The 25,730-nt window shown below is 37.2% G+C and overlaps 6 protein-coding genes and 1 pseudogene across 7 annotated transcripts; 4 read left to right on the top strand and 3 right to left on the bottom strand.

Annotated features, from left to right (window-relative positions):
• The first annotated feature begins 1,263 nt into the window (after nt 1-1,263).
• On the top strand, nt 1,264-2,490 carry LOC120005180. The gene is made up of 3 exons (XM_038854674.1): nt 1,264-1,843; nt 1,923-2,095; nt 2,188-2,490. Exons 1-3 carry the CDS (start codon nt 1,346-1,348, stop codon nt 2,324-2,326), a joined length of 810 nt encoding a protein of 269 aa, XP_038710602.1. The 5' UTR covers nt 1,264-1,345; the 3' UTR covers nt 2,327-2,490.
• Nucleotides 2,491-2,632: 142 nt separating this feature from the next.
• On the bottom strand, nt 2,633-4,186 carry LOC120005179 (equilibrative nucleotide transporter 8-like). Its single transcript, XM_038854673.1, has 2 exons — nt 3,553-4,186; nt 2,633-3,446 (listed from the first exon to the last, which is right to left on the bottom strand). The coding sequence occupies exons 1-2, from the start codon at nt 4,031-4,033 to the stop codon at nt 2,752-2,754; spliced, it is 1,176 nt and encodes a 391-aa protein (XP_038710601.1). The 5' UTR covers nt 4,034-4,186; the 3' UTR covers nt 2,633-2,751.
• A 1,056-nt stretch (nt 4,187-5,242) lies between these two features.
• Nucleotides 5,243-11,236, top strand: LOC120004834 (annotated as a pseudogene).
• Nucleotides 11,237-13,299: 2,063 nt separating this feature from the next.
• Nucleotides 13,300-16,654, bottom strand: LOC120005087 (axial regulator YABBY 5-like). 2 transcript variants are annotated; one of them, XM_038854540.1, is made up of 8 exons: nt 16,207-16,650; nt 15,377-15,502; nt 14,710-14,724; nt 14,459-14,585; nt 14,304-14,352; nt 14,137-14,212; nt 13,907-13,978; nt 13,300-13,528 (listed from the first exon to the last, which is right to left on the bottom strand). In XM_038854540.1, exons 1-8 carry the CDS (start codon nt 16,288-16,290, stop codon nt 13,481-13,483), a joined length of 597 nt encoding a protein of 198 aa, XP_038710468.1. In that variant the 5' UTR covers nt 16,291-16,650; the 3' UTR covers nt 13,300-13,480. The 2 variants fall into 2 exon arrangements, with proteins under 2 accessions (XP_038710468.1, XP_038710469.1); XM_038854541.1 differs by lacking the exon at nt 14,710-14,724 and having other exon boundaries at nt 16,207-16,654.
• A 2,851-nt stretch (nt 16,655-19,505) lies between these two features.
• Nucleotides 19,506-21,864, bottom strand: LOC120005086 (thylakoid lumenal 16.5 kDa protein, chloroplastic-like). The gene is made up of 4 exons (XM_038854539.1): nt 21,155-21,864; nt 20,447-20,586; nt 20,261-20,333; nt 19,506-20,158 (listed from the first exon to the last, which is right to left on the bottom strand). Exons 1-4 carry the CDS (start codon nt 21,525-21,527, stop codon nt 20,049-20,051), a joined length of 696 nt encoding a protein of 231 aa, XP_038710467.1. The 5' UTR covers nt 21,528-21,864; the 3' UTR covers nt 19,506-20,048.
• Nucleotides 21,865-22,318: 454 nt separating this feature from the next.
• On the top strand, nt 22,319-23,475 carry LOC120005397 (umecyanin-like). Its single transcript, XM_038855017.1, has 3 exons — nt 22,319-22,348; nt 22,398-22,491; nt 22,552-23,475. Exons 1-3 carry the CDS (start codon nt 22,319-22,321, stop codon nt 22,866-22,868), a joined length of 441 nt encoding a protein of 146 aa, XP_038710945.1. The 3' UTR covers nt 22,869-23,475.
• Nucleotides 23,476-24,225: 750 nt separating this feature from the next.
• On the top strand, nt 24,226-25,282 carry LOC120005574 (cucumber peeling cupredoxin-like). The gene is made up of 2 exons (XM_038855281.1): nt 24,226-24,505; nt 24,606-25,282. The coding sequence occupies exons 1-2, from the start codon at nt 24,322-24,324 to the stop codon at nt 25,151-25,153; spliced, it is 732 nt and encodes a 243-aa protein (XP_038711209.1). The 5' UTR covers nt 24,226-24,321; the 3' UTR covers nt 25,154-25,282.
• The last annotated feature ends 448 nt before the right edge of the window (nt 25,283-25,730 follow it).

The following is a 25,730-nucleotide window of genomic DNA, read 5'->3' on the forward strand; positions in this document are numbered from 1 at the left end:
AAGTGACGATTATGAGCGATTATGGAAGATCGTGGGTATCCTATTAACTCCGTATGAGAACATGGATGAGGACGTGGATCCATCATTTACTCCTCTTATAACCGTTTCTCTTATGAAGTATAGTACCAGGGTATGTCATCCTATGGAATCGAGCATGTATGCTCGGTGGGATACCGAGGGTGATCCTATGGTCATGCCAGAAACTTTTCTCCTCACCTTCTTAAATATTCACAAATCTATGTCAGGTGTTAGGACATGTGACATGTTTTTAGTGGAGGTTATTTTTGGTATTATAACCATTATAATGAAAATAATAAGAGTGCGTTTGGTTTGACTGTTTTCCATGTATTTTCTATTTTCCTTTTTCAGAAAACAGAAAATGGTCTGAAATTATGTTTGGTTAACAAATTTAGAAAAAAATAGAAATGGAAAATGACTGGAAATTAGAAAACATAAAAAAAGTCGTTTTCTAATTTTAGAAAACACGGGATTCATAATTGTCGTTGCTATTCCGTCTTCGTATTCACGGAGATCACAGAAAGAAGCACATTGTGCTCGGTTTTTTGTGCACAATTTATTTTTTGTTGGTGGTTGCATTTACAATTAAAGAACTTGTAGGACCTACTTATACGTGTGTGTATTTATATATGGGACCTACTTCTGGATTTATTCCTTTTTAATTGACTTCTCTTTTGCTAGTGTGTGTGGGTGTATATATATATATATATTAATGTACTTTATTTTTAAGCAAGCATTTTAGAAAATGTTTTGTATGTGAACATTGTACAATGATTCATATTATTAATAACAAATGGTATTTATGTTAGAGAGAAAATTCCTTCTATAAATTATATTTAGTGAAAAATTATATGATTAATAGAAGGTGAAAACAGAAAATAGAAAATAGTTTTCAGTATTTTAAACCAAACATATTTTCCATTGTTAGAAAATAAAAACGGAAAATAAAAAATAGAAAACAGAAAATGAAAATTAAAAATAAAAAATAGAAACCAAACCAAACCAAACCAAACGTACTCTAAATTTCCAAGCTTTGTCTCGTTGGTTGAAGTGTATATGAAAAAAAAAAAAAAACACCCTTAGGAATCTAATCTTTCACATTAAAAAAATCTAAGCTCCAAAAAAAAAAAAACAAAAATCTAAGCTGCAAACAGGCACTAAAGATCCCGATTCCGTATAAACCAAGTGCGACTCACACTAGTATATTTTGATCAACGGTCCACATTGCATCTTACTTGTCCTTCAATCCTACCTATAAAAAAACCCCCTCGTCCTCTGCGTCATCTGCACTGAAAATCTGGTTCTCTGATTCACTCTATACGAAGCAATGCTTCTTCGAAGTGCATCGACGCCAATTCTCAATTCATGCTTCCCTCACTCTACTAAAGACTCCTCGCCCGAACCCGATATTCTGCCCCAGATCCCTAGAACCTGTTCGATCTCATTATCGGTCTCTTCTTCGAGCCCGTTCTCGTCTTCTTCTCACGAAGATTCAATCAAGAAAATGATAAGAGCATTGTCCGAGTCCGATCTCAGGGAGTTGGCGGTACAGCAGAAGAGACCGTTCGGGAGGACTTTGAATGGGATTTTATTGGAGGAGGAGATCGAAGAGGAGACCTCAACGGCGTCGTTGTGGAATGAGAAGGAGTGCGAGGTTGGGGGTGGGATTGGCGGTGCTGGTGGAAAGATCTGTGGCGGCGGATCCGACTGCGGAGATTCAAGCAATAATGGGAATGATAGTATGGATGCTTTCTATCAGAGAATGATCGAGGCCAATCCGAGGAATGGGTTGCTGCTTGGGAACTACGTGAGGTTCTTGAAAGAGGTATTTCCTCAAACACAACGCGTGCACGAGTTTGATGTGGTTAAAGTTCGGATTTTCATGTTGTTTTTGACTTGAATAGATCCGAGGAGATTTTGAGAAAGCTGAAGAGTACTGTGCCAGAGCAATCTTGGCGAACCCGAACGACGGGGAGGTTCTGTCGATGTACGGTGACTTGGTGTGGCAGAAGCACAAGGACCCTGTTCGTGCAGAGACCTATTACGATCGAGCAGCCAAAGCTTCACCTGATGATTGGTAAGAATCAATGAAAAAGTACAAAAGTTCCTTTTATCTGTGAAATTTAAACGATGTATCTGATTATTTGATTTTGGAATTGGTGGGTGCAGTCATGTAATGGCTTCTTATGCTCGGTTTCTCTGGGATGCTGAAGAAGAAGAAGAAGAAGGAGAGGCAATGAAGGAAGCTTCACGGCCATGTTACTTCAATGGAGCTCACTGTTCTCCTCCTTTGGCTGCTGCTTCTTAGACTCTTTCTTCTGCTCACTTTTTGTATGATATTCTAGATATGATATTAACTTTCTAACCTTTTATGTTATCTTCATGTTTATAGCTATTTTAAATGTGTTAGCTTTTTTCGGAGATGAGTTGTAAAAATGAAAATAATAGATGGAATGATTTTTTTTAGTGTCTTGTCTTCATGCTTTGTCCTGTTCTTAATGACGGATGATCATTTTTGATGGATGTCAAAATCTTTGATATGGTTTTATTACCCTGCTCCTTTTCGTCATACTCATGTTTTTGTTTAGTATAAGAGAAACATAGAAGGAAAAAAAGAGGGAAGGAAGACTAGTTTCATTTATACTCGAGTGACTGATAGGAATATGCTTATACTTTATACTAACTTTTTTTAAAAATAAATCTGCAGATAACATATTTGCATAGTTTTATGGTTTATATGACCCAAATCCAGCCAAGAACTGAGCCTAAAACCAACCCTACTCCCAAAAACACAACCATAACAATTGCACACAACTCTGCTTCCGAAGCAGGCACTGTTTTTGGTGTGAGAATCATGAGAACGCTTGTCAGATATCCATTTGTCAGTCCAAGCATAAATGTCAGAACAACAACTGGTACTTCTGTTCCCAACCACTTGGGTCCATGGAGACATGCTGCAAAGAATGGATAAAACATAAGTCTAGCAATGCAACCCCATGCAGCTTTGTTAATACTCTTCACAACATACAGTGCTGTCAAAGCCTTCCCAATGAAATCTGCAACATTGTAGGTTGTTATCAGCAGAACAGGGTACCAATCTTGGAGTAGCTTTGATGAGAGATTTTCAGCTAGGAATCCAGGGAAAATCGACAGGGTCACAACATAAATTATCATAATCCCAAATGCTGGCCATTTGATTTTCCTCGCCAGGATGAAAAACGTCGGCTTTTTATAGGGGGAATCATCTTCAAGATCTTTGTAATGCAGCTGCATAACAGGTAACTTGTACAACAAGTTGCAACAAAGGGTGCAACACAGCAAGATTATCGTGCTGATTAATAAGTAGAAGTGAGCACTTGTTCGAAGCCCTTGTTGTGTCCGTGGAAGTGATGCCTTTGTTATGATTCTCAGCAGAGAAACCAGAACTCCTGTTAGTGAATATAAGTAGTAGTCAGGACTCAGGACACTTGAGAGTATGAGAAATCAAAAGAAGAAGAAGAGATCTGTGAATGGGCAACTTAATTAATATCTTACCTGAAGAGGCAGTTCCAGCAAAAACAGCCTGCATATACTGTTTCGGTAGTTTTCCAGCTGATCCAATCAAACTTCCTCCTATCAAGCCGTCAGCCAAACCACAGAAGACAACTGATGCCACTGTCACAGCATAGGCTCCGTTCCATCTCTCCTTTGAAACCCAGTCAATAAACGGAGCTACCATCATAGAGAGAACAAACAGGCTGAATCCCAGGTTCATTCTCAATCTGTAACTCAGCCTCTTGCTCCATCCACCAGAACTCATTACCACAACAAGAACAAATACTGAAGAACTCATGTAGGCAACAGAGAAGACCTTTTCGATGTTCTTATTTGGATACAGATTGCCAAAGTAATCGATAGCAGTGATGAAAGCATTCCAGGGAAGCAAGTTGCCAGCTCCAAGCAAGAAATGGATGATATAAGCAATTCTGTATGTGTCTCTCGGCTCAGCCGGATGATCTCCAAGAATAGCCTTCATGGTTCCCCTGCAGTTTCTGCATTATTGCTGCAGTCGTTGCACGAATTTAAGCAATTCGAGTAAGTGGCAGTTGGACATTGTGAAGTGTCTTGTTGATTAGAAAGGCATAAAAAAAAGAGTGAGCTAATAGAGTGCGTAATTGACAGCTCTGGTTGATCAAGAGATGTGATTGATTGGAAATCAATGGAGCTGAAGCAAGTAGAAAACTTTGTGGTGGTGTGGGGACTAAAATGGATGGGTTATGTTGAAGTACCTTTTTGTTGTACTGCTACAAATGGCTTAAGCTAAGCCTATTCTACATATTCTGACATTCTCAAGTAACCAGAATCTTCTTTACTATTCTAACTCATCAAGACAAGTACATCTAATGAATGGCCACATAGTTTCCATTGCTGTAAAGTCTTCATTCTGCAGAAGTGACCAGAATCTTTGTCTTATATTTCAGAAAATTAAATATTATTATGTGAGGGTTTTTGAGAAACTACATGGTATAATTAGGACGTGTGCAGTATTTTGAAGACCCAACCCAACCCAACCCAAACTGGTCCAGCCAATGAGTGGAACTGCAAAATGATAGGAAAGCCTAAAGTTGAGTTGATCAACAATGCGCATGCAGAGCTTGATTCCCTTCTTTCATGTCCAAGGGGGAAAAAGAATCTCAACAGAGAGAGAGATTGTTTATGATTTACGACTGAGATCTTTCCTGTCAACTTTCTTTTTTTTTTTTACTTTATATCGTTAATTTGACAGTTTAGTTATTAGCAACCCACCATTGTGCCTGTAATTTTCTGCCACTGCTCAAATACTGCAAAGTAGCAAAAGCAAACCTTTTTTTTCTTCTTCTTCTGAAACACTCTTTAATTTGTAGAAAGATATGTGCTCTACATTATATTCATCATTAGGACTCCATCTTGTCAAAGAATATTATTGCAATTGGTTTTGTCAATATATACTTGAAGAAGGCAGTACTAATTTTCAATGACAAAATGGAACAATCCACAGAAGAAAATGAAAAAGGAAGAAAAGTCTTGTCACAATTGGCCCAGAAGTCATTATGGGCTATTCATCTGGATAAGCTCCACCAAATCATTGGACATTTGGACTCCTCAATAGTTGTTGCGCTAAGAGGCCCAATAGGAGCCCAAGTTCATGCATATGATATGAAGCCAATTAAATAATTAACGAACGACCAAACGACGAAAACGACTGGACTCAAAAAGCGCGCTTCCGAGAGAGTGCGACACTTCAGTCAGTAAATGGGATAGGAGTTAGGAAAAGATGGGGAGGGACGCCGCGACTACGTCGTCAGGACCTGACGTGATAGAGGAAGCTAGAGGAGCCGGCGGAAAGCTAAAGCGGCCACTGGCAAGGAGACAGTCGTCCACACCGTACGCCAGGCCACGGGATAATGGCGGACAGCGTGGTCAGTGGCTCTCTAAGCTGGTGGATCCGGCTCGGCGGATCATCGCCGGTGGCGCCACCTTTATCTTTCCTTCGCTTTTCTCCAATTCGGAATCTCTGGCTACTCTCCCCGTCTCCAGTAGCCAACACCATCATGGTCAGTTATCTCTTGGGCTTGTTACTATGACGACGTCGTCTTTTTGCTCGAATGTGATGGATTGGGGTTTTGATTTGGGAATGCAAATTGTGCCTTTTATGTTGTCGCTCAATTGCTTGTATCAGAGTGGTAGATTACGCATCGTGGTGTGCCTAAGATGCTTGTTTGGGGTAGAAAATTATAGTCTTGTGGGGGGAAGTAAGGAACAGCTAAATATCGAGAGTACTAATCGAAATTTAATGGAGTTGATGATTTTTTCGTTATTATCCTTAACTTAATGATTCTTTTTCTTTCCTTCTTTTTGGGTGAACATTCGTGTTTAATGTCTATACTCTATAGCAATGTCTGTTCAATTTTTATGATTTCCTGTTCATATATTCAAGTCATGAGTTCTTTTTTGTGACAGATGACACGGACATGGACATGGAACAAAATGCTAACGAGGACAATCACTATTCAAATAGAGCAGCAGAAAGATCAAAGAGTAGCTCTCACTTTGAAAGGCTTGAACAAGGCAGAAAGAGTAACCTGTCTGATGATAACGGGCTTTCTGAAATTGAACAGCTGATGGAGGATAAAAACTTTTCTAGGTAAGTTATGGGAATTGTGGCTTTGACTACATTTTTACTTGTACTGTTAGTTTATAATCTCCCGAAATACATAGATATTTTCCCCCACAGTAGAAGATTGACAAGCATGATCAGGATTTTGCAGTCACTTGTTGATAGGAAAAGTTGAAAGGAGCAAGAGGTTAAATGAATGGCAAACTACGAAAATTTGAAACACAAACATCGAAATTCTCTTTTGAGAGGGAGTGAGAGACAAAAGGCTGGTGAAACTAAAAGAAAGAGTAGATGTTTGCCTAGTCAAGATGTTTGTTAGACCTATAAATTATATTGCTAATGACTATATCCTAGTCAAGATGTTTGCCTACGACCTGAAGGTGAGTGTCCATGGAAGTTACCTTACCTGGGAGTAAAGCCCTGTATGAGTGCTTTGCAACATCTCAATGCTGAGCGCTTGGCTTGCGTTTACAGCACAAATTTGGTCATATCTCTACATATAAATAATTTATTATACACCCAAATTAGTGTTACTTGAGTTTTTACCTATCACTTTATGGAGTATCATCATTATTATTGCTTTTTGGAAGTAGCTATCGCTTATTTTTTGTATGATACTGTGCAGAGATGAGATTAATCGCTTGATCGAAATAATAAACTCAAGGGCTGTTGATCTCCCTCTTGCTAAGCAAGAAATAAAATCTTCAAGCATGGCTGCAGAACAAGAAGCTGAGGGGACTCCAGTTGACCTCGAAAATGCTGGAACTTCCAGTGAAGAGAATCTGGAAAATTTGAATAAAGCTCCCTGGATTACATCGACTCCTCGTCCCCAGTCTACTGTGAGTACAAATTGCAATAATATATGTTTGGGAAAACTTATCCCATTGAATGGCAAAAATTCATATGAATTCTTTCATTCCCCAATCATCCTGCTAAAGTATAGTATACAAGAGCTGGGAAGTTCAATTCAGAAGCGTCTAGTCGTGTGGAATGGTATAAATTATAGTATAGAATTTTCAATGAAGTTCATGCACATGTACTCTAGAATATTAAACATTGAAAGTGAAGAATAATTTTAATAAATTAAGGACCTAGACTGAAATAGAAGGAATTGTGCCCTAACACAGTTGACATCAGTGGGGAATGTTTTCAACTTTAACATTGCAATGAGAATTTCTGATATCTTTCTTTTTCTTTTTTCTCAATTATCCTTTTTTCCCCAGGTTGAGTAGCCCACAAGTATACATCATTAGTATATTGAAAGTTTTCTTCAATTTTTTAAAAAAGTTTTCTTTAATTTCAACTTGTGCCTTTCCATCTGTATTTACTTATGTTCAGTCTGATTATTGTGTAAAATTTTGTAGTTGAAAGATGAAGTTGGTGCTTCTCCAATTGATATTGCTAGAGCATATATGGAAAAACGAACTTCAGGAAACAACTTATTTAAAAAAGACGGAAATGCACAACCACATAGTGATGAATTTGCATTGAGACCATACAGTCCTCATTTCCCAAATCCATCACCTTACTGGCCAGGTGCTAGAGTACAGGATCAGCGTGATTATGCGACACCAAGAAGTCAACAAGGCAGATTTGGGCTTCAAAGTTTTCCCCGAACCCCCTATCCAAGAACTATCTATTCCAAATCCAGGTCCAAGGTAGTTAAAAGATTTTTATTTTGTGCTCAGAGGCTTTTAGACTGAGTCATATGGTGTAATACCTTGCTCCTCGCATCTCATCAGCTGATGCAGTTACCAGGTGATTGCAATAGGCAGATAAACATGCCATCAACGCCCTTGCAGCAATCACAGACTCCTATTTATGGGCAGGTATCTACTTTTTTTCTTTTTCATTCTTTTCTTTTGTTTTTTCATGCCTTATTACCGGTCCTCCAAGTATTTGGTTCCTTGATATCCTTGTTCTTCATTTTCTCCATCGTGCTCCTTTAATTCTTGTCTTTCTTGTTTGAATTTCTTGAAATATATTCAAGCTTTCCTTGGTGTTTTCTCTTCCAGAGTGGCTAATTTAAGTCGTTATAAAGTAGTCATTTTCCATTCCTTTATGAAGTGGCTTTCCAAACCCTCAACGTAAGTGGCTCTATGCCTCTACCGAGCCACTAAGCTGTAAAGGCAATGAGTTTGGCAGTGAGTTGAAGCTGTTTGTGGTAAATGGATGAAATAATGAGGTTCCGGAGGCTCTGGCCCTGTCATTTATCTTAATAGAAGCCATGACACTTCGAAGAGTCATCTCGAGTGAAGTGAGGTTCTACGAAGTTGTGAACAAGTCATCTTTCCACATTGAAAAGACAATGAGAAGTCAAATTTCTTGAAGTTGTAAACGTGTCATCCATTGGGATTGAGAATTTGAGATGCAATAGGAATAAGATGACACAATGCCTCTAATTATCTCCCTCTTTTTTTGTCTTTTCTACAAATCTGTGGGGAAGGCAGTTCTTTCTCTTTTTCTGCTTGCTCATCAGAAATCTCATCCTTTAACACAATCAAACTTGATCTCTTCTGGCCAGTTATTTAAGCAGGCTGGGTTAGCTTGTCTTTTTTTTTCGTTCTTTTTTTTTTCCCCCTTTGTCTATATATTAATGTGTATATATGACCTTTTCATTATGAACAATTTTGGCCAAAAGCTATTTTAACTTGTAAAATGTGTACATTTGGGGCCTTGAGATCACGTTGCACGTATGTATTTGCATTTACAGGGCTGATAATGTTAACATCGAGCATAATACTACTAATAATGTAAACCCTTTTAAGGTACTGCACATGCCTACTTGACTCAAACAAAACACGAACAATGATGTGAGCCTTTTTCAAGGCTGAGTATTATGTTGAATCATGAGTGTGTCATGCTACTGACTTTGAGATTTAATATATTATTAAGAGTTCTGGTACACTTCCTGATTGCTTTTTCATCCAAATCCCTAGTTGCAGTCCAGGAACAATGACTTGGTTGATGGGCATGAACCAGTGGGACCCATTTGCAGGACTCTGGGTAAATTTGCTACAGCTGCTTGTCCTAAATCTTCTATTGGTGGTCCTTTACAGGTTGAGAACTACCATTTTTCTGACGCCATCTTCCCTACTGTCAAACGTACTATGGAAACAGAAGAGAAAATTGGCGCTTCAAAATTTCAATTGACAGACAGGAAGGCCTCAATGCTCTGAAGTGGATGCTGCAGTTGTTCATCCACATTCCAGTCAGATGGCTAAGAAAATATTGGAGCACCTTGACAGAAACCCGGCCACTCCTAAAGATAAGTCTGCTGAGATACAGCGAGTTACTACTTGGAAGAAACAACAGTCCTCTGATGTAACAGCTGTCATCCCAAATGAGCGTAGTGGCTCAATGCGCTTGGGTGGTTTTGATTTTTCTGGAGACACACAACAAGTTTTCAAAGAGAACTCTGCTCATTGGAGTGAAAATATAGGGGGCTCTCTTTTTAAGGTTCCTCCTCGAGACGCTTATAATGAAGTTACTTGTGCTGTTAAACTAAAAACTTCAGCTTCAGAAATGAAAGATGGTACTGCTGTTACAAATCACAGTGGTGATGCACAGCCATCACAAGAATTCTGGAGAACTCAGGATTCTCAAGTAAGAAGTGCAGCTGAGGTAACTCATTATCCCATCTTTGACTATTGGTATGCACATGAATGTTAATTAGTTGTGTAATTTGGAGATATAATTGATATGAACATGTCTTCTAGGCCTCAATATTGAGGCCTTCAGATAGGTGATGTCTTCAGGCATTGGTGAAATGGCAGGCATCATACACTTTTAGGCAAACATGTAGGTGTGGTAGGTCATTACTGGTTTGTCTCTGGTGGGGCAAAGGGAAGGGTTGAGCTGGAGTTGGTTATTTGTGAGTTTGTGGTTAGGGAGCATTATATTAGGTGATTGCTTCCAAGCCTAGCAGAGCACTTTGCAGATTGTGTCTTCGGTTTGGTTTCGGTGCCGAACCAAGTGGCCCAAATTTTTTTGCTCCAAAAGTAAAATAATTGAACCAGACTGAAATGTAAAATGGAACCAACTTTCAGTTCTTCAAGTCAATGTGCCAATTGCCAAGTAATTGGCTAGAGATTTAGATTAGATGACTAATTAGTAATTAGTTTGATATTTTGTCAAAACTAGCCAAGGCGGGAATTAGCATTCATGATGATTTTCTCTTCGTGTGGTGTTTAGATTTTTTGGATGTACTTGAAATGAATACTTTTGCTATCATGTTTATGGGCAGGATATTTCAAGGATTGCTTCAAATGCTGCTAGCTCTGAGGTCCTAAATGTAGGGAACTCTATTTCCCAGCCTTCAAGAGCAGGTTCTAAATCAGTTCTACCTTCAATTTCTGTCACAAAACCTGGACAGCAATGGATGCTTTCTTCAGATAATTGTTCAGGGTTTACATTCCCCGTATCTTCTTCGCATGGGACAATCTCCGAACCACCAACCCCATCTGTGATGCCATCGTCCACAGCCAGTGGCCAGCTTCTGCCAAAGGAGGGATCCTCAGTTCCTTCATATATTTTTGGCACAAAGAAATCTGGTCCTGCCCTTGTATTTTCTTTCCCATCTACAAGCAATGCCTCTGCAGTACATGATGTTTCTCCAAATCTTCAGTTCAACTTTGGATCCGAAAGGTCAGCAAGGATATCGTTGAGTTCATTTGGTAAAGATGCTCTCTGCCATTAACTACACTGGTTAGTTCCCAGACACTGGCCACCTATTGGAGTGGCGCACATGTTGATTTTTTTTTTTTTAACATTCTTCGCAAGTTGGTTCTTGTCCTCCTGACATGGTATTTGTTGGGGCAAAGTGAGCTTGAAATTGTTATCTTGAAGCATAAGTTAGCTGAAGAGCTCTTTGAACAGCCTCAGAAAGTTAAAAGTTTCCATGGCTTGTAAAATGTGTGTACTTTATTTCGAATCCTCTACAATAATTTTCACATAGCAAGTTGTAATGGATCATTGCAGGAATACATCCGACCCTTCTAATTTAGTTAAGCTAGAGATGTTGATTTTGGAAGACAACCTGGAGAATATTGCAATAAGAACTTTTGTGTAATTGTTCTCTTAGTCTTATCTTTATCAAAGCTTCTCCTTCAAATTTGCTTTCTTGATACCAAACATTATAAATACTAAATACCCTTGGTCTGCCTCTGGTGATTCTATTAGAGTAAAGACGTAGCTTGGTTGCTCTTCACATACTGAAGAGAAGAACCTGCAAGGAAGGAACATGATGCCATGGGAATCACATGTATGCTCGTCCATAGTAGGACCCCATCACCAATTTTATTTTATTTTTTTTGAGGAAGGACCCCATCACCAATTTAGAGAGAGCATCAAATTGTAATGGGTGGAACCCACTTGGTCCTGGTGGAAGAACACCTTCAGGATTCAGATGACACCCAACATTCATTCATTCCTTGATCCTTCCGAGAGAGAGAGAGAGAGAGAGAGTGAGAGTGAGTGAGTCTAGACTCCAAACTCCAATGTGGGTGTGAATGGTTAATGAAATGACATCTGATGAAATGGGTAATGAATGCATTGAGCAGACATGAAATTGACGTTTCAGATTCTAAGTGTCAGAAAATGAAATGGGTTGGTGTCAGACTTTGTTGCCAGAACAGAATAGCTTAGCTTAGCTTAGCTTTTTATTTTCTTCTTTCCAATAGGCAAGTGGGGGAATCCATACCCATAGACATAGTAAACACACACGAGAGGAGCCGTACGTAGTTTCAAGGTCGCGTGAGAGGAGTTTAGCAGGTGCAGCAGCAGCCGACTAAAGCCGCATTCAGCATCACTTACTTACATAAAGCTAACTTCTTTCACTTTAATTATGAATATTTAAATCGAGTCAAAAAAAAAAAAAAAGAAGCAAAAATCCAAAAAGAAATCCCAGCTTGTTATCTACTAACTATCCACTTTCATTCCATCCTCAACTTTTTTGTCCTCATCTTTTCTCTCATGTTGTTGGATGAGTGTGTGTGAGAGTGAGATATATTGTATCTGTCTTCAATCCCGTCTACTATGTACTACAAGAGTGAATTATTTACCTTTAGCTCTATATCTTACACCTACTTTTACTTTTATTTATGAAGAATTCTCTCTCAACTATGTTGTTGCTAAGGAAAATAAAGAGAGGGAGACCCTAAAAATTAAATGGTGGTCCACAAGTTTCCTTTTGTCACACATTTGGTCTGTGTATATATGGATTAATTAACATTTATGCCCTTTTGACAGATAAAAGTCTTTTCTCAGATATATCTACTTTTGATAAGAAAAAGTGATTAAGCTGCTTTTCTCACAAAATATATCCCATTTTATTGTGTATCGATCCCACTAAATTGTAAATTCTCTCAATTGGCCTGAACCAACGCCCTCCAAACCAAACCAAACCAAAGGACAAGGAGAAGTTGATATTTCTCCCCTCACAAGCTCGTATGGAAACTTTACCTAAATTATGCAAATCTTGAGGAAATTACATGGGTGACACCTAATAGTACTCATCAACGAAAGTTTCAATTAATGTGCATATAAATATACAGACATATATATGGTGTTCATATATGTTGTGCTCATCATTTTATTTTGTTTGATTTTGATTGCATGCACATCTGGAAATTAGTGGAATAAAAATCATTTCCTTTATGCTTATTTCTAATTAAGGTCTACTTAAATGTCAATCGAAGAAATTAATGCAAAAAATTAATTTCTTTGGACAAGATCTTATGTTTTTTTAAAGAAAAAAACAATTAAGAGATTTTGACAACCGAGAAGTGAAGGATCATTATCATCTATTTTAATTAGTTTGAATATGTATATATATGTGGGAATATTTTTTGGCCATGAACACATATATAGAATGTCTCACACAAAGAAAAAGCAATACACTAGAAGATCCCACTAATGATATATATAATCAACTCAAAGATATTGAATTTCTTTGCAAGATATTTCTCAATACATGCTCGACTTATATGTATAAATACCTAATGGTACATCAAGTGCCATATTTATTTAAGACTTAGCCAAATTCATTAAAAAAAAAACATTAGGTATTGTGTATCATTGCGGGTTGGCATTTCTAAAAGAAGAAATATAAATGCTTTATACATAATTAAGAACAACATCAGAAATACAGAATTAGGAAATTTATTTAGATGATGTATTGATCATTAAGTCCGAAAGCATGCAATAAAGCTTTACTTCAAGCGAAGTAAATTATAAATAAATATTCTTGGTACATATAGAAGTAGGAATATATATATATAGGTAGATAGATTCATGTCAAATCTTGTATTTGAAAATTAAGAAGCATCACTTCTTTTGTTGTGCTGCCCTATTCACAAGAAGATTCCCGGATGCCTACATAAAATCAAAACAAAAAAATTATCACATTGAAATGGATTGATTAGGCATTAATTATTAGCTTCATCTTTAGTAATTACAAACTGAGTACATCACATCACTAAAACTAACTCTGTGTGTTAGGGTTAATTATATATGAATATTTGTATTATTTAAACACACTATATATATATATATATCTTATGCAAATGCATGAGCTTCTAGGTGGAAAAAAAATATCAGATCCACAACTAATTAATGAATCAAACCTAGCTAGCTATGGATTGAGTGCAAACAAAGTGTCATTGAGAAAACGAATTAATACTTGAACAAACAGAAGGAATATAAACCAAAACGAGAGGAAGATGAAGTAATTGCTGATTTTGAATTACTTACATTGTCCAGCTTAGGTTGGTTATTGTTGGTCTCCAGCATCAATCCAAAGTGAATATGAGGGAAATGTGCCCACTGCCGCAATTGTTCAACCAAAATTTCATACTCAATACACATATATAGTAAATCAACTAATAATATATATATATATATATATATATATATATATATATATATATATATATATATATATATATATATAAGTAGTACGTAGAGTCATTGCACATATATACATTTTTGGCTGCAGTACTGAATGCTTCTCTATGGCTGATATCTGGATTATTGGCTTTGATCCTCTGAATCTCCTCCCTGCACATCTCATTGCATACACAATATACTCATAAGTGATGGTAATTTTTTTTAGACAAGTAGAATAAAAGAAGATGAATTGATACTTTACTTTATGAATTGATTATATGCAGAAGGTACTCGCTGCCTCTTCTCTGGAGCTGAAATATGAAATGTAGCAAGCACATGAATTATGCACATTAAATTGGGGAACAAAAGGGGAGGGAAGAGAACAATTTTATTTTATTTTTTTTTAAATTAACTCACGGCGATTCACAGTCCTCTCCTCAGAGGAGACATTGGTGGGTGGTGCTTGTCTCATTGAGTGCTTGTTGGGTTTAGAAGAGGAACCCAAATGATCAATTCTGTAATCTGGTGCCATATAATTGGGTACCTATGAAATAACTTTCATGAATTTAATTAGAAATAGAGATTCAATAATAAAATTAATTTTGGATTTGCTTCTTCAAGAGTGAAAGTGCATGAATAAAGAATTATTTCTTCCTCCATTATTTCACCTTAGTATTAGCCACCTGAGAAAATAAGATCAGTTACAAATTAGTTCATTTAGTTTTCTACTTAAGGCATTGACGATCAATAATAATTGGAGAGAGAGAAGTGGCCATGGAAGAGTAGTGGAGTAATTGAAATGTTGTTTGTTTTTTCCCTTTTAAGTAATGAAGAGAAAAAAAAAAAAAAAAAAAGGCACATTGAAGTGACTGAATTGATAGCAGAGAAAACCCAGATCGCCCATGTGTTGAATGAAACAACAATGGCCTTAACCAAAACAAAACAAGAAAAAAAAAATCCATTTTCTTGAGAATGGTTCAGTAAATGACAGACATCATAGAAGAAAAGGAAAATCAATAAATATTGAAATCTAGGAACCCTAACATCAATCAAATCAACAAAGGTGGGAACTTTAATTTGTACAGGAAAAAAGTGAATGCCCTATATAAAACCTTTAGCCGCAAAATCCAGCTATATAAAAAAAAAAAGGACTAGGGTTAGGGTTAGGGTTGACAGTAGAGTGAACTCCGAACAGATTCATTGGAAGACTCGAAATTTCCTCAAAAGAAGCTAAACCCAGAAAGAAACCCTAATAAAAAAAGCTGATCCAAGAAGAATTGATGATAGTGTAGGTCGGAGAATTGAATGCTATAAAAAAAAACTTAAATGAAAGACCTGAACAACATCTTGATGCCATGAGAGTGACTGAAAGGCGGCAGCCATGTTGACAGACCACAGATTGGTGCAGTGCCCGCATCGGACCGTCACTATGTCCATCAAGCTGCTGCATGGTACACTTACCTGCACAGCACACACCAATATATATATATATATATATATATATATATATATATAAGCATTAATTCTTCAAATTCAAAGAATGTTAGATCTAGCGCGCACACACATAAAAGAGAGGTTATTTTGCAATAGATGAAGGATAATTAAATCAGAAGCATATATATGTAAATATAGTGGGTTTTATTCATCAAGATCTTGATATATATGCAAGTCATGATAGCAGAGAAAGAGAACTGATGAAACAGATAAAGAAGGTGTGTTGTCCTCATCATGCATATATATATATATATATATATATATATATATATATATATATGTATTACTTAAATAAATCTCTTGAGGGGTTTTAGAGATATAAAAATAAACACAACACCATTATCTGGATCGATCTCTCATCATCATCAGCTGCTCTCTCTGATATATGACTTGTCTTTGAGTGCAAAAAGAAAAGAGGTAGAGTAAAAAAAGTCCAAACGATGGAGACTTGACTGTGTGTGAAGTGAAACAATAAAACAAATTCAAAACCAAACAAATCCAACCAATCCCCTGCAGCAGCCCGATGATGATGATGAGAGATATATAGAGATACCCACACACAACGCTAGCCTTTTTTCATCAGGATCTATAAAAACAGCAAGCTAAGATTGAAATAACTAAAAGAAATTAAGCAAAACAGACAAAAGAAAAGGCAGATCCTGAGATTATACCGCGAGGACTATATTGCAGAAGTTGCAAGGGATGTAGCACAGTTGCTCTGATGATGATGATGACACATCTATGCAGCTTGACATCTTCTTCCTCTTCCTCTTTTTCTTCTTCTTAATTTCTTAGTTTTTCTTAGCTCAACAAGCTCAAATGATCAGAAAGAAAGCAAAACTAATTATCTTATATAGGAAGAGAAAAGGGGATTTTCAATTATTCCAACCCCAAAAATCCTTAGCTTCCAGACAGGGCTAGCAATGTGTTGTATCACACCATTACATATACAAATATAAATAGAATCCCAAGAAATAATTACTAGTGAGAGAAAAGTAAAGAAAAAGAAAGAGTGGTATATTGAGGAGTTGATGATGCTTATTAATTGGGTCGACCGTCATGAAAGGTTATATTTGGGTTTCAATGGGTTCACTTATTTAGGTTAAATCAGGCTAGCTAGTGTTAGAGAGAGAGAGAGAGAGAGAGAGAGAGAGAAGCATTTGGAAGGATCTGCCACAACATGAATAATAATAGCTAGAGAGATAAATATCATTATGATCAGATGAATTGGACCACTACCGTACTACCGCCACTATCCACAGCGGACGAGGGGGGCTATAATTTTTCATTCTATCTTTTTCTTTTTTTAAAAATATTTTAATTCACTATTATATGTTTATATATGTGTGTGGATATGGTTCAACGAATGGATGCTTCAACGTATAGCAATTTTTGCACACAACTGAAAATTAAGTAAAACTTTGAATTTAAACAGTGAAATGTGAATGTCATATTATAACAAAATCTACAACCCTGGACCTCAAGGTCCTAGGCAGACAACCTGACCAACCAGGCTATCTCCTATTATGTACTTAGCAAAGATGAAAATGCCATATTATTGATATTTTCACTAATTAAAATAGAAATTAATACCAAATACTGAATTAGCTCATTAAATGTTTATTTATATACTCAGATTTATAAAAAAAAATAAAAAAATATAGGAGAATAGATAACATTTTGGGAAACATATAAAATTTCAACATATCCAAAATAGATAACATATAAACATATGCATCATAATCAAAACTAGAAAGGAAAAAAATACAGAAAAGGAAGAAATGTGATACACCTTTTCATATATAATATCAGTATATCCAAAACATATAACATTCCGAAAGACCCAAACACATATGTAATATCAACATATTCAATTTCATATTTTCTCTCTCTTCATGTAGATCTTATTAAAGAATAAATATCTAGAGGAAAGAGATCGGCAGAGGAAAAAGAAGAAGAAGTATTGATCTCTTTCGCAACCAAAGGAAGAAGAAGGAGAAGCATGCGAAGAAAGAGATTGACAAAGGAACTGTTAAGTTGACGTTTGCAAAAGCGTCATGAGTGTAGAAGGAGAGGTGTAATGGGTTCTGAAATCTAGCATTGCAGAAGCTATTCCTTTTGCGCGTATGAGATAACGAAGGAGAAGGTAAGTTTAGGGGTATTTTAGTAAGTTAATAACATTTGTCATTTTTTTGAAAGTTTTTACCAGGTTGTCCTTCTTAGGATATAAATGTTCCATTTTGTCTAATTTTCCCATTTATATATTTGACTATCTATAAATATATTTTTATTGTAGAATTTAGGTTCTACGTAGACACATCTTATCTTACTGTCAAACAAAATGAAATAAATAGCATTTTGAAGAGGTCCAAATTTCTATGTAAAACATATATGCATTGTCACTTTCCCTTAGCTTTCATGTCTTGTTTGTTTCAAATTTTGTAGTGAAATAAAAGGGTACGTAACAAAGATAGACAATTCCAAACTTTTTACAAACAATGACATTTCACATGTAACATCTAACAATGCAAAGAATAAAATGTAAATGTTTCTGTATGTGCGAGTGAGTAGTATGTGTGTTTAATATTAAGTATGATTAGTCTAAGGTTCGAGAAAAAGCAGGATCATTATTGGGATGTTTTGTGTGTTGTGATAACGGACCCTTGTATATGCTTCAGTCCCTCTCCATGTCTCTTGTGTAATTATTATATCAGACATCCGAGACCATGCATGGCTCCTATATTATTTGTTCACATCCACTACTTTAATTTGGTCCACTCAAAATACATATATGTACTCGTATACACACACACACACACATATATATATAGTTTTCATTATCAAGAGTTTACTCTCCCACGGTCGGCTGTAAATATCATATATATGTGTACACACACACACATATAAAGAGAGAAAGAGAGGGGTACTGTGGAGAAAACTTCATGTATGTGTGGACTAGTACTGTTCATTTTGAAGGTCAAATGTACGTTTGATATAGATAGATCCTCAAAAGAGAGAGGCTTTCACTAGCCAACGAATAGAGAAAAGTTTGAAAAAGAAAGAATGATACACATGATATGTTTGATGTTTCTTGTCCATTTGATTAATTACTTAAATATCAAAAGCTTTCAATAATTATATAATGATCCAATTCAATGTCATCACCTCGATCTAGCTAGCTTATTCAATACTTCATTGTAAGGAAACCCCATTAGGAAACTGTTTTGATCATAACAGTACTGTCTGTCGCTAATTAGGAGGTTTGTTTAATTATATATGGCCAAATTAAAAAAAAAAAAAAAAACTTTAACACAAATTTTACTTGGAATCCACCTAATTAATCTAAGGAAATTAATTAGGACTAATATTTATTAGCTTTGTCACTTGAAAATCGATCCACATAGCATTATGAAGAAACTTAATCAAGGTTGCCACTTAAAATTTCTTAATTAGTATAGTTTAGGTACATGTTATGTAGACAGTGACATACCAACATGTGCTTTTTGTTTCTTGTGAGATACATAATAACATCAAAATTTGCTGATGTGCTTGGTTTGATCAATTAAAGGCAAATGCCTTGGCATGTTTATTTATATTAACTCTCTGGGCCTTTTCAAGGCCCAATAAGGAGGGGGGAAATCATAAATTCCGCTTTTCATGCTTTACTACACATTAGCCCACCCACAAGAGCTAGAGTCTGTTGTACAACTTTCTATGCATATATGGGCCTTTGAAAATAGCCCACTTGGGGGCGTTTGCCGATTACCATACCAGTCTATGTAAGCTGGGGGGCCCAATTGAAGTGGTGTGAGGGGCGGCCCATGTAAAGACCTCTTTAATTAAAGTCCCTTGTATTAAAAAGAAAGAAATGATGGAGGAAACACAAAAGGAAGTTATTACTTATTACCGGATATGCGCTTACCGACATAGAGTTTTCGACAGCAAGATCATAACCGTCCCTAATAAGGAAAAAGAGACACGCCAATTCTACAGGCAACCGTCACGGTGTTAAGATACTCGACACTACTATCGAAGGAGAAAATCGCCAATGTTTTCAGGGATAGAAAATTGAGCCCACACAATTGTGTGATAACTCCAGTACAAGAAGAGCAAATTCACAGATAAAGACTACATCTTTCGACATACCCAGTTAACATTATAGGTATATGAGTGTATGTATATGTGTATAGAAAGGGAGGGGAAATGCTAATTAGGCTTTGTTGTTTGTACTGTCTGAAACCCAGAAGTTGGCGACAGAAATGTATCTGTATGGTTAATTACAGTAGCAAGAGCCAAGAGGTCTTTCTGTTAACAACCCGCTCTATGGACCACAACAAAATTTTATGGTCACAGCAAATTGTGCACTACAAGAATGTTGAGGCAAATTTAGCCTGTTGATCTCTGACTGTAGAGACCACTCATAAACTACAAGGAAAGACTAAGCAATGGAACTCCAAATTTTGATATGAACAAGTTCAGTACAATTAAACACAATGGACTCCCTGCGACTCTATTAGAGCCCCTTAAGTTGTTCAACAAACCCAGACAAGACACTCCATTTCTCAAGTGCAGTGGCTGATAACACAAAAGCAGTTTTGGAGGAATCTATGTCTTTCCTTGTAACTGCAAACCAACGGCAAGTCGTGATATTAACTACACATTCGATCTAATAAAGTGTGATGTGTCTACATTCATCATGACTATTTGCAGACAGGACTAACAAACCTGATGATATTAGCGAAGCAAGCGAGGAATTGAAGGCTTCAACCTGAGTTTTCTCCTCAGGACTGGAGCTTAGCTGTTGAGAAGGATTACAAAAACTCTCAGTTGATATGAATAAGCAAATGTAGACTAATCTGATGTGCACTGATTCTTTCATGGAGTCATTAAGAAAACCCTTCTTCCAGATACCTTGGTGAAGGCTATATTAGCCTTTTGGACCCAATCTGTAGCAGTACTGCTCCCAAGAACCGAACTGGCTGCAGACAGATCGTTATTGTCGATGGCTTGGCCTACTTTGCTCAACTGGAACACAGCTTCCTGCAAGTAATCTGCAACAGATTGTTTTCTCAAGTAAGGTCAAGGCCTTTGATAGCAGCAACAAATTAAGCAAAAGATTGAAAGCCTGAATAGATGACTCCACATAAGCAAACAATTGACTGTTTCGTTGCACGGTTGCAGAAGGTAAAAGGGCCAGATAGAACAAATAACCTGGACTCCAGAGCACTGAATTCAACAAAATAAAAAAACGACCAAGAATGTCTAACAAAAGCAGACTAACAAGAATGAATGTCCTAGGGTTTGAACTTCGAAATTGTTACTGCATAAGAACGATTATCAGGTAGCAGAACAAACCATATTCTGAAATCTTCCAATATTGAACAAAGAAATTAATCAACTTCCCCTTGACAATCCTCCTGGCTGAGCAGATATACAAGCAAATCTTGCAGTGGTTTAAGTGGAATCAAATGTAGCATATACACACCACTTCAAATGGGTTTCCCCGACATATACCTAGCTCAATGTCAATTGAACCCTAAAGAAAACATGAATTTTCTGCCAAATCAAACAAATTTGTGAAGTCAGCCTCCCTCTCTCTATATAAACAAGAAATTTGACCTTTTTCTTTGTTAGATGAATTGATGACTCCTTGCCTTTCAAGCCTCTTCTTCCTGTCCTTCTTCACTTTCTCCATGAGCTCTTCATCGTCATCAGCTTCTAAAATTGCTGCCTTGGCACTACCCAATGAGAAGAATAAGCTGCTGATGAAGCAAGTGGAGAACCCTCTTTTTGTTAAAATCACTGGAGAAGACGAAGGTTCTGAGTCACACATTAATGCCTTGCAAAGTCTGAATTTTCTCTTCCCATCTGGACAACCTAATGCGGTAGTTGTGTAAGGAGAAGAAGAGGAGGAGGGGGAGGAACATGTTGAAGAAGATGATAAAGTGGAGTGGAGGAATGTGTTTGCAGTTGAGAGAAATGTTGATGCCATTCCTGAATTCCTTGATTTCTTTTTCCTGGTAATTTTGGTGGGAAAATCTAGCAAGGTTTGCTGCAGGTTTTTGTATCAGAAGAGGATAAGGTTGCTGGAATCTGTAAGCTGATCCAGTCATTTTTCAAATACTCAGGGGGCTTATAGGCATTTCATTCTATATACCTCTCACTCACTTCAACCCATTCCACCAAAGAATGAAGAAATCTACTCAAGCGCATGGATATATGACTCTAGTTATTCTGAATTTTGAAATGCTTCTTCAATACTCCTTGTTGCTTCATGACATTGATGGAAAGAGCAGCCATCTTCGAATGTTATTACTGTTAATTCATTTGTTGACGTGTTTTGATTTCCAATTATAGGGTTTAAATTGAATAGATCGAGTACTTTTTCCCTGTTTCCACGTGGGTTCCCTCCTATTAAATCAATTTCCCAGAGTAATTGGTCCACATGTAAAAGGGGCCAATGCAGAATTGTAATCTTTTACAAATCTTCCAATTCTGGCTTTCACAAACCAAGATGGACGGACAGAGTATAAAAGAGTAGTTGTTGTACAAGTCATTTTCATTGTTTGCCGTGAACTTGAAAAGTAAAAGTCAATTTGGCCCCCACAAATGCCTATTCAACAACCACTCCACTCCATTGGCCTCCATTTCTTGACCTTCAAATACTCTTCATAAACTAAACATAGACTGATAAACAAACCCCACAAACCGTTCCTACCAACAAAATTAGAGCTAGTTAGCAGGGGCGACCTGAGACACAAGAACACAAGAAACAGAGCAGATATGGCAGCACTACTTGCTTTGTTCTTGTTGGTGGCAGGGTCCATTGTAGGAAGTTCACAAGCAGTAGAGTATGTTGTAGGAGATTCGACTGGCTGGAGGGTTCCTTCCTTCTTCCAACACTTGCTACTCCACCTGGGCTTCTGGCAAAAACTTCACCGTTGGTGATGTTCTAGGTGAGTGATTCGCTTACTTAATCATCCTTGATGAATTATAATGTTTCACTTTGTTTGTAGTCTTCAACTTTGCTACCGGAGCACATGATGTGGCTATAGTGACAGAGGATGCTTGTGAGAACTGCAACACAGCAAACCCCATCAACCAAACAAACACCGGACCGGCAAGAATCACCCTCACCAATGACACTGACAACTACTTCATTTGCACCACTGCGCCGGCGGACAGAAATTGGAGGTTGATGTCGATGCAACAACCAACCCTGCCCCACCCTCACCCTCACCCAGCTCACCACCCGGCACTGCACCCCCACCATCGCCTTCCAGTGCGGCCTCCTCTCTTGTTGCTGCACTCTTCGTCTCCTTGTCGTCCATAGCCATCAGTTTCTTGTATTGATTAGTTTATTTACAAATTACGACTCCTTAAACAGAGTAATGAAGAAAAATTCCACACCAAAAATAATACATCATTTCAGCTGCAGCAAACTGTAAACGGATTCAATACTTGTATTCAATTACAATATGAATATGATTGCGAACCAATAAAGAAACAAGTTTGAATACAACGGTCACCAATCAATAAATAAATAATATAAGAATAGATTTGTATGATTGGAGTTTAAAAACCTTGACTGAGCTGGGCAGAGATGCTGTTTGAAGAACCAGAACCAGAACCAGACATTCATTCTAACATCCCCTGAAGCTGATCATGATAATTACTCAACATGCATCTTCAGCTTGCTAATCAGATACTTTAGACGTTGAAGTGAGTGGGGTTTATATACTGTCTTTTGTTCATCCAGGAAACGTTCTTCTAATAATAATTTTAATGTGTCCCATAGCATGATCTTGCAATATCAGTGACGCGCAATGAGTGCGTGGTGCTAAATTAGCGCAGCAGGGATATATATGAAGGGACTCGACATCTATCATTCTTTCAAAAAGTTAAACAGCTTGAATTGTTTTGAATTCCCAATCCTAATAAGATTGTATTGAGTAGTTGTCTCGTGTAAATATATTCCTGATCTGTCAATTTCAACCATCAATTGCTATCACTTGTTGTTTCTACTGTAGATTATGCTGTCATTTTTGTATGATCAAGCAGAACCAATGAAACGTATAACACGCTTTAGACTTTAGAGTCTTACATTGTTCTTTGTCTTAAACCAATTCCACAAAAAAAATAAAAAATAAAAAATCATTATTTTTTATGAAATTTAAACACAAAGTTGAAAAACAAGAGTTTGACCAATTCCTTTTGTTCACACCTCTCATTCCCTACTATTTCCCATTAGACTTGTTTGGTCATGGTCCCCTTCATCAGTCACTTTTATGTATTTATTCTTTAACGTGTAGAAAGGGTCAATGCATAGGGATTCCAGACTGTTAACTAATAACAAAAATCTGTGCATCTCTCTACATACATTACGACATGTATGCATAAATCAGTGAAAGCATCAAGTGTTGTACAAATCAACTCAGTCAAAATTTTGATTAAATGAAATGAATTAAAGCAAAAGCCTTTTGTCATTAATTTGAAGAAATTATTAACAAACAGGGCATTGACTCAGTAAACGCATGTAGTCAATAAGTTTGGTCTCAGCTTCTCACACGTTAAAGTTACTAGAAGTCCCATTTCTCGGCTGGGGCGGCCAACTAAAAAAAACATCGAACGGTCCACATTTGATCAAAATTATCAGTGGGTACGTAGTCTCACTATATATATTGAGAAAGAGAGGCAGAGAAAAACATAGCTACACTTTGAACACAAAAACACAGAATAAAACAGGGGAAAACAGGGGCGACCTGACCTTAGAGAACGCAAAAGCAATGGCAAGAATATCTAACATGTTTTTTCTTGTAGCAATATTAGTTGCAGCTCTTCTTAAGAGCTCGGCAGCTCAGACAACCCATGTCGTCGGAGACACGTTGGGCTGGACCGTGCCTGCATCCGGTGCCTCAGCTTACACAACATGGGCAGCAAACAAGACTTTCAACATTGGAGACATTCTTGGTAAGCAAGTAGTCTAGTTTCATATATTTGAGATCCAATTTCAGTTTTTGACAAATTTTTAAGCTAACTATTTATTGGTTTTGGTTTTGGTTTTGGGTAGTGTTTAATTTCGCAATTGGGGCGCACGATGCGGCGGAGGTGAGAAAGGCTGAATTCGATGCTTGCAACCCTGCAAATCCAATTTCTCTGCTAACAACGAGTCCAGCAAATGTTACAATTAATAGCAGTGGAGAACACTATTTCATTTGCACATTCACAGGCCATTGTAGTGGTGGTCAAAAATTAGCTATCAATGTTAGTTCTTCTTCTGGTCCTTCCCCTGCGCCACAACCTGCAGTTCCTTCTCCAGCACCACAAACAAGCCCTCCTACAACAACACCAACCCCTGCTCCTGCACCTCAATCTACCAGTCCTACACCAACCACTGCTCCCGCACCTCAATCTAGCAGTCCTACACCAACCTCTGCTCCCGCACCTCAACCTAGCAGTCCCACACCAACTTCTGCCCCATCACCGTCTCCTCCGTCCCCCTCTGCCCCTTCAGCCCCATCTCCAGCGACACCTCCTAGCCCACCTGGAAACTCCGGAACTTCTCTTGGTGTCACATGCCTTACCTTAGTGTCCATTGTCCTGGCTATTTTGTACTAGACGTATGATTTGAGCTTTATATAGATTGAAGAGTGTGATTCATTTTTGTACTGAATAAATCTGTGTTTATTTTTCTTGTATTAAATTGGGCTTGCATTAGTTTATCAAATTGTCAAGATTTCACTATCAGTTTTGTGTTGGTCTGGACCAACGGATTGTGGATACGAAACTTGTGTTATTTTAAGTTGACACGTACGTTACCAATAATTCTTATCTTATCATCTGCAGTCAACCATGGATGAATTATTATGAGCCTAATCAATTGGACTATATGAAATAAGCAGGTGACCCAGCTCAAGTCTCAAGATTTAAGTTAAATTCATAATTTGTCTTCCACATTTAATGGTGGTTGAAAACGGGGCCTAGCAGTTCACTTGCACGTGCTTCTCGAGCCAACTAGTGGATGGCCTTTTTTTCTAGTTAATTTTAAAGATTGATTACGTAGCTATTATGATCTAATTAGGTCACCGGCATAGCTATTAAGAAAATATTGTTTGGTTGGAAGAAGATATATATAATTTATTGGCCTTGACCTTTTAGATTGCGTTAGGTAAGGTAAGCTTACATTTTTCATTTG

This window comes from Tripterygium wilfordii, chromosome 9 (genome assembly GCF_013401445.1).
Source record: "Tripterygium wilfordii isolate XIE 37 chromosome 9, ASM1340144v1, whole genome shotgun sequence".
In the NCBI taxonomy this organism is placed as follows: Eukaryota; Viridiplantae; Streptophyta; class Magnoliopsida; order Celastrales; family Celastraceae; genus Tripterygium; species Tripterygium wilfordii.

Coding starts and splice junctions, on each gene's coding strand:
- LOC120005180 (XM_038854674.1), top strand. CDS start 1,346: ATGCTTCTTCGAAGTGCATCGACGCCAATTCTCAATTCATGCTTCCCT. Junction 1,844..1,922: donor ACGTGAGGTTCTTGAAAGAG/GTATTTCCTCAA, acceptor TGACTTGAATAG/ATCCGAGGAGATTTTGAGAA. Junction 2,096..2,187: donor AAAGCTTCACCTGATGATTG/GTAAGAATCAAT, acceptor TGGTGGGTGCAG/TCATGTAATGGCTTCTTATG.
- LOC120005179 (XM_038854673.1), bottom strand. CDS start 4,033: ATGAAGGCTATTCTTGGAGATCATCCGGCTGAGCCGAGAGACACATAC. Junction 3,447..3,552: donor TGCTGGAACTGCCTCTTCAG/GTAAGATATTAA, acceptor ATTCACTAACAG/GAGTTCTGGTTTCTCTGCTG.
- LOC120005087 (XM_038854540.1), bottom strand. CDS start 16,290: ATGTCAAGCTGCATAGATGTGTCATCATCATCATCAGAGCAACTGTGC. Junction 15,503..16,206: donor TCTGCAATATAGTCCTCGCG/GTATAATCTCAG, acceptor TGTGCTGTGCAG/GTAAGTGTACCATGCAGCAG. Junction 14,353..14,458: donor GGAGAGGACTGTGAATCGCC/GTGAGTTAATTT, acceptor TTCATATTTCAG/CTCCAGAGAAGAGGCAGCGA.
- LOC120005086 (XM_038854539.1), bottom strand. CDS start 21,527: ATGGCATCAACATTTCTCTCAACTGCAAACACATTCCTCCACTCCACT. Junction 20,334..20,446: donor CTAATATAGCCTTCACCAAG/GTATCTGGAAGA, acceptor CCTTCTCAACAG/CTAAGCTCCAGTCCTGAGGA. Junction 20,159..20,260: donor TGCTTCGCTAATATCATCAG/GTTTGTTAGTCC, acceptor GTTGGTTTGCAG/TTACAAGGAAAGACATAGAT.
- LOC120005397 (XM_038855017.1), top strand. CDS start 22,319: ATGGCAGCACTACTTGCTTTGTTCTTGTTG. Junction 22,349..22,397: donor TACTTGCTTTGTTCTTGTTG/GTGGCAGGGTCC, acceptor AGTATGTTGTAG/GAGATTCGACTGGCTGGAGG. Junction 22,492..22,551: donor CACCGTTGGTGATGTTCTAG/GTGAGTGATTCG, acceptor CTTTGTTTGTAG/TCTTCAACTTTGCTACCGGA.
- LOC120005574 (XM_038855281.1), top strand. CDS start 24,322: ATGGCAAGAATATCTAACATGTTTTTTCTTGTAGCAATATTAGTTGCA. Junction 24,506..24,605: donor CAACATTGGAGACATTCTTG/GTAAGCAAGTAG, acceptor GGTTTTGGGTAG/TGTTTAATTTCGCAATTGGG.